At 21.1% G+C, this 7,817-nt stretch overlaps 1 protein-coding gene across 1 annotated transcript in view; it reads left to right on the top strand.

Annotated features, from left to right (window-relative positions):
* Positions 1-7,700: 7,700 nt before the first annotated feature.
* Positions 7,701-7,817, top strand: part of LOAG_17421 (hypothetical protein) — a gene marked incomplete at both ends in the record, with an annotated part of 1,915 nt that continues 1,798 nt past the window's right edge. The window contains one exon of the mRNA XM_020450084.1: positions 7,701-7,713. Coding sequence (XP_020306290.1) covers positions 7,701-7,713 — 13 coding nt within the window. The remainder of the gene's footprint in view (positions 7,714-7,817) is intronic.

Here is a 7,817-nt window from a genome sequence, read left to right as displayed (position 1 = left end):
TCAACTTCGAAATAGCTAATTAAACTTTTTTTTTTTTTTTTTGGTAATAAACGATGATGAAAAGAATAGTTTTCAAAAATTTTTTTGATTACCTTGAACTTTTGAACGAGTTATCTTGTGTTATTTTTATAACCTACATAAAATATCAAAATTAATTAGCTCAGTTTACTATTAATTATTATTAGACAATAAATCATGCGCAGTGAATGGTGAAATATAAAATTAATTAATTTAATTTACTATTAATTATTATTACTCAATGATTCATACACATTGAATTGATGCAATGATATGATGTGATTTAATGATTTCGTATATAAAAATATTATTTTCTAATATATTAATGCATTTAGTACTAGATCAAATTATAATTAGTATTAGATAGTAATTCATACATTCAGAAATAGCTAATTAAATTTGTTTTTTAAGCGTTAATTTTTTTTTTAAATGCCAAATCAAGTCTTATTTTATATCTTTTAGGAAAAAGTATGTCTAATCTTTTTTTTTATTTCACAATACTATATTAAACATTGAATTGAATTTGATTAAGTGAAAGGAAAGGAAAAAACTGAAAAGAATCGAATAGGATAGCAAAAGCAAACAATAAAACGGATCCTACTCTTATATTAGATCAGATCACATTTTATACTAGTTCAAATTAAATAAGCGGGTCCTATTGTTATATTAGATCAGATCTACATTTTATACTAGATCAAATCAAATAAGCTGGTCCTATTGTTATATTAGATCAGATCACATTTTTTACTAGATCTTATAAGATCAAATAAACGGGTCCTATTCTTATATTAGATCGGATCACATTTTGTGTTAGATCATATTAATTTTTTCACTAGATTAGATTATATTTTATATTAGATTAAATCGATTATTGTTTACTTTTACCATTCTATTAATTTATTTCAACTTCAGTCTTTTTCCCCTTCATTTAATCAATTTCAATTCAATATTTAATAAAATATTATGAAATAAAAAACAGGTCAAGCATACTTTTTTTTTTTCTATTAACCCTAAGATTGATAATTATTAACGCAATTTAAAAAAAAAAAGAAAAAAAAAGTTGTAAAATTTATAATTTTTATGAATTCATTTAAGAAATTATTCCTTGATGATAATTTCTTCGCCCAAATAAAGATAAGATTTATCACAACTATTTCATAGAATATAATATAACAAATGGATAATCATCCATTACTAAAATTAATAAATTTTTGCTTAACTTTCTCTATTGATTTTCTTAAATTTTATCAAACATTCCTTTGCAATATTTACTATTCTATAATTGTTATCCTTTTTTTTTTTTTTCATTATCAATGTATTTCTTTAAAAGAAAAAAAAGAAGTATTATGGAGAAATGTTCCATCACAAAATTTTACTACAAAATCTCATTTCATTATTATATAATTCATCAAAAATTTTAAACCGATTAATTGGAATTTTAAAATTTGATTACTTTCAAAAATTTAATTTTTGATCAAATATTACTTTATTATTTGAAAAAAAATTTCTTATGCATAATTAATGTATTTCATAAATGTTTTTTAAACTGATGATTTATAACAGCAATTCGACTGAATTAATTAATTAATTAACTACGATATGAGGAAGAAAAAATTTTCCGCTATACTTTAAATATATGTGTTTTTTTCCTTTTCTTTTTTTCTTTTTTTTTTTTTTTGAATATCTATTGTAGATGGTAGTACCAGTGAAATATGAAAATGCTTTATTATCAAAGCTATGAAGTGCATTGAACCAAAAAATGAAATTTGAATTTTAAAACATCAATGAAATGAAAGATAAGAAGGAGGGAATGAAGGGAAGAAGAGAGAAAACGATAGATGAATGAGGTTGTTGCAAAAGTGATGATTGACTTGAAATGTTGATTGAAATTTCAATCTGTATTTTGTCATTTCTTTTTTTTTTCCTCTCCTTTTACTTTTATCCTTTCATTCGTTTCTTTTACTAATTTTTAATTTTATTATTTTTTTATTTTTCAAAAAAAAAAAAAATGCACCTGAAAAGGTATTAATTTTCATAATATGATTATTGATTTTCACGTTTTTTTTCTTTTCTTTATTTACAAAAAAAAAAACAGAAATTCCATTTCTTTTAACAAATTTAATTTTTTTGTAATTTGAAATTGTTAGCTAATAAAATTAGCATTTTTTCTTTATTTCAAAAAAAAATCCATTTCTTTAATTTATTTTAATAAATTTTTTTGTAATTTGGCTAACAAAATTAGCAATATCTAAATTAAATTTGTTATTTAAGCTTTCTTTTTTTTTTCATTTTTTTTTTTTGGCATGATATGTCGTAATAAAATTTAATTTTAACTTAATTTAATCGTCATTAATTTTCATAATATGATTATAGATTTCTATGTTTTTTTTTCTTTTTTATTTCAAAAAAAAAAGAAAAAAGAAATTTCTTTCCTTATACTTTAATTTGATCAATTTAATTTCTTTTTTTGTTTTTTTGTTTTTTTGTTTTTTTTTTTTGTAATTTAAAATTGCTAGTTAACAAAATTACCAATTTTTTTCTTTTCTCTTTCTTTTTTTTAAAATCTAGGTTTGATTATCATATCATGGATTGTCAGGGTATTATTAGGTTTGATTTTTTAATAAACAATAACCATATAATAGGTAATATATTAAAAAAGTCTGTAAAGATTTAAGGTATATTTTGTATTGCTAATTTAGTAATATAATTGACAGATTTTTGTGATATAATTTGTATTATTGCAATTATTTCAATTTGAAATTGGTCGAACAAATGAAAATTTAATGGATAATTAAAAAAATATTCAATTAGTTGCAAATTGGATGCCTAATTAATTACAAATTAGTTACAATCTGCTAATATTAATTATTATTATTATTAAGAAAAATTTCTTTCATCGTATTGATAGCATTATATAGTTCATGGATAATCATTAATCTAATGATTGTACTTTCTTTTTAATATTTTTTTTTCTTTTTAATGTTTATATTTATGTTAATGTTTGTGCTTATGTTCATGTTAATGTTAATGTTAATGTTAATGTTAATGTTAATATTAATATTAATATTAATATTAATATTAATAATGTCAATGTTAATATTAATGTTAATATTAATACTAATGTTAATGTTAATGTTAATATTAATACTAATGTTAATGTTAATGTTAGTGTTAATATTAATATTTATGTTTAGTAATGATGATTTTGCGATTCTTTTATTTCTTTCTTCATATTAAAATTTTTTTAACTCTTTTCGATAATTGCATTATTATATTGTTATGATATCAATGATTGTATTTAATCACATTAATTGCTAATCTCACTGTTAATTGTGGTAATTAAATTTTTTCATAATAAATATTGCAGAAATATTCGTATTGATTAAATTTAAATATTCTTTAATTAATAATTAATACTTATATATTGTTATCCAGTATAGAAGTACTATGCTATTAATACTTTTTTTCCTTTTTTTTATCATCAATTTTACAATATATTTGAAATTTGGGCCAAAATTCTAAATTTTTTTTTGATTTCTTTTTTTTGTATTGTTGAAAAATTTCCGAATTGATCGGGCGATTATTTTCATCATTTGATAAATGCATTATAATATGTATACTTGGAAGATTTTATCGTTTTTTTTCTGGTAAAAATTTGTTAAATATATATAAATTTTATTTTGCTAAAATAGTTTATATAATTTTTGAAGTTTTAATCGTTATCAAAAAAAAAAAGGAAAGGTCAAATCAAATGATGCAAATTTTGACATATATTCATCTGGAAAAATAATCTTTTATACAAAAATTATACCTTTTTCATTTGAAATATCATTTTAGTCTTATCTTTATTTCTATCATTTTAATTAATATAATTATTTTAATTACTAGTTTAGTATTTAATATTATTCTGAAATATGTGCAATCATATTAAAATATATCATATCTGCAAAACTTTTCATCTGTTTTTTCTTTCTTTTTTTTCCGTTTTTCCCAAAATTGATAATGCATTAAATATCGGATAGAAGTAATCAATTACCAAATAACTTATAATGATCTCATTGAAATGCTTAATCATAAGATTTCTCTTTCTCTCTCTCTCTCTCTTTCTCCAGCTTTCGGAATATTAATACGGATAGAAATAATTTCCAATTATAAATCTGACATTGATTGATATAATTCTGATGGTGATAATCTTATGATGATGATAATGATAATGTTTGACATTGTTCAATTATCATTATTTCGTGCTTTTTTTCCTTTTTTTAATTCCAAAATGATATTATTATTATTATTATTTTCTTTTGATATTAATTATTATCATTAAATTGTTTGAAAAATTTTCCTTAACTAATATATCTTTTCCTTATTTCTTTCAAGTTTATTTTTTTTTTTAAACGAGTAGCAATTTCATGACACTCTTTTTTTTTTGCGATCGTAAAATTTCAAAAAGAAAAAAAAAACAAAAGGATGAAAAAATATGTGTTAAAATTTTCAAAATTATGGTATATTTCTTGTTTTGCTCTTATTAATTGAAAAATTACAGTACCAGTAAAGAGTATTAGTTTGTTTTTTCTTAGTTGACATCTTTTTTTTCCTTTGGTAAATAGTCTTGTCTTGTATTATAGTCTTATATCACATCAACTAATGATGACTTCTTTTTCAAGTAGGTACATTAAGTGAAAATTAGAATTGAAATACTTTATACTGTTTGACAAATGCTACCGTATAACTAGCAACTCCTCTAAAAATAAGGCTACAGTATGGAAGGGAATATTTTATGCTAAATATTTTTGATTGAATATTATATGAAGCAGAAAAAAAATGAAAAAAAGAAGTGATGATAATAATTTAATTTTGCAATTTTATGATAATAATTAATGATAATAATTTAAAAAATGATGATAATAATGATAATAATTTTAGTATTTGTAATTATGCTATTTGTTTAAATGAAATTTTTAAAAGGTTTATTTCAAATCGCATTTTTTTTTGTTTTTGCTATGTTATCAATCGTTTCGATTTTTTGATTCATTGTATATTTGATTTGATAAATTATTTAATTTTGAATTATTTCAATTCATTTCATATTTATTTTAATGTTATTAAAGATTCCATTAATTTTAATTCCTGTTTGTTTCCTTTTTTTTTTCAAATCTTTTAAAAATGAAAAAAAAAGAAACTTTTCTTAAAATAGCAAATATTTGTTTTACAAAAAAAAATATTCTTGATATGGATAAATTTTATTTTTTTATAAAAAAAGTTTCATTATTATGACAAATTTTGTTCTGCAAAAAGTTTCTTGCCATGATAGATTATCTTCTTATCATTGATTTTAATCATTTTATCTAAAATCTTCCTTTTAAAAAATGATTGAAAAAAAAAAGATATTTACTGATAAAGAAAGAGATACGAGAAACCATGATAATATACTTCTTTTGTTTAAAAAAGAAAAAAAAAGAAACGGAGAAATAGGAACGATTGTTATCTCATTGTTGATTTCTTTTCGTGTAATTTGCATATTTTGAAATTCCAATCAAACAATTTCTTTTTCTTTTTTCTAAGTTCATTGTCACATCTTGCAATTTCTTTTCTTACTCTGTTTCATCATTGATCCTATTAGTATCGTTATTATCGTTATCGTTGTAACAAGTGGTCATAATAATGGCAATGATAATAATAGTGATAATGATGATGATAGTAGTTGTTGTTAATAAGGATAGTAATTAGAAATGTAATAATAATATAGGGAAATTCTTGTCTATTTGTTATTATCAATAAAAAAAAAAGTTTTTCTGTCTTGCTGTAAGCTATATATGAAAACAGAATTTGTGGATTGTATAGGCGGAGAAAGATTTGAATTTAAAATTTAATTTAAATCATTTTTACGAGGAATATTTCGTAGAGGAAATAAAAAAAAAAAAAAGAAAAATCCAAGGAGGAGGAAAAGAAGGAGAAGGAGGAGAAGGAGGAAAACTGAATGGTGAATGAAAAGGAGAGATTTCCGGTTTTTCTGTTTGATAAAATTTACCGGATGTAGTAATGTCTTGCTTTAGCAATGTATATATATATATATGTATATGTAGTAATCGTTTTTCCATTCATTAATTATATCATTTTTATGTGATAATTAATGATTTTAATTAGTTATTTCAGAAAAAAAAACATCACGTAATTATAATATTAATTAATTTTTGGAATAATTTAAATTTTATAATTTAGGGCGGAAGGTTGGTAGCATTAGAAAGATTGAAAGAAAAGGACGAAAAAATTTGAATCGATAAAGTAATGACAAGTAACATAACTGTAACTACAGCAACAACAATAATACCTTCTGAACGCCGTTCCAAGAGACCCTCAACCCGACCCGCACTCCAAATTTATCGTCCTCCTGGTAAATTTCTTTTCAAAATTTTTATTATTTTATTTTATTCTATTCTTTTTTCTCTTTGTTTAATAGCTAAAAATAATTTTGTTAAATAATTTTTATTCTTTAAACTTGATATATTTAATTTTAAAATAATTTTTTTTAAGTTTGATATATTTAATTTCTAATATAATTTTTTCTTCAAATTTAATATAATTGATTCAGGAAACTTTATTGGGTTTTTAAAATGTTGAAAAAAAAACTTTTTTTTGTTTTTTTAATTATTAAATTTGTCGTGTATGTCTGTTCGTGTGTCTGTGTATATATGTATGTGTGTGTATCTGTGTATGTGTGTATGTGTGTGTGTGTATGTATATATGTGTATATATATACACTGAAAATGAAGTAATCAAATTTTTAATTTTTGAATTTTGGAATGTTATGATTGCCCATATAAACCAACAATATACATTGATGTAGAAATTCCAAAAGATTTATTCATAGTAACCAAATAAATTTAAGTATTATTGTCCAGCATTTGAACTTTTTCTTTTTTTTATTTCCTTTTTTTATATCACTGATAAGATATACGTTTGATAAAATGGAAGATATTGCAATTATTGTGACTTATTTTGATTAAATATAAATCAAAAATGCCTAAACTCACTATTTCATTATTCTCAAATTTGGAATTGATTTTAAAATCTCGAAGTTTCTATTTCTCAAATCTTTCCAAAAAATGATAAAAATTAATTATAAGGGTATTTTGAAAAAAAAGGAAAAAGTTTATGATTAATACAATTTCAACCATGAAAAATTTGCTTTATGTTTTATAATAATAATTAGTGAACGGCGATAATTTCTCCTTCCACTAATTATTGCTAATTATTATTAAAAAAAAATTCTAAATGAATTAATTAAAATAAGAATGTTTTTCGTCACCCATGCTTGTTAATTAAATAATTATTATCTTTTCTCTCTTTTCAAAATTTTTAAACTCTGAAAAAAGTTGAAATTTATCAAGATTTCAATTCTTTTCAGAGTTTTTTTTTTTAAATTTTTCGAATTGCATTGAAATTATATAAACAAATATGCTTTGAAAAGGGAAAAAAATTTTTTCCTTTTTATTCGAAAAATTGAAATTTGATTTAAACATAATTTATTCATTATTGTTTTTCATTTTTTTTCTTCATAATTTTTAATTAAAATTTATTTAACATCCCATTTCTTTTTTTTTTTGTAATTTTAATGAAAAATTATCTTTAATATGATCCCGTTTTTCGTTCATTATTTTATCAAATGATTAGTTTACACAGCGATGATACCAACTGGTACATCACTAAAAGCTAACAGACCCGTTACATATGTGTACACACACACACACACACACACACACACACACACACACATCTATACTATTACTTTTTAGTTTTTT

Source organism: Loa loa (genome assembly GCF_000183805.2).
Source record: "Loa loa unplaced genomic scaffold supercont3.73, whole genome shotgun sequence".
Classification (NCBI taxonomy): Eukaryota; Metazoa; Nematoda; class Chromadorea; order Rhabditida; family Onchocercidae; genus Loa; species Loa loa.
This window is presented reverse-complemented; position numbering and strand designations above follow the sequence as displayed.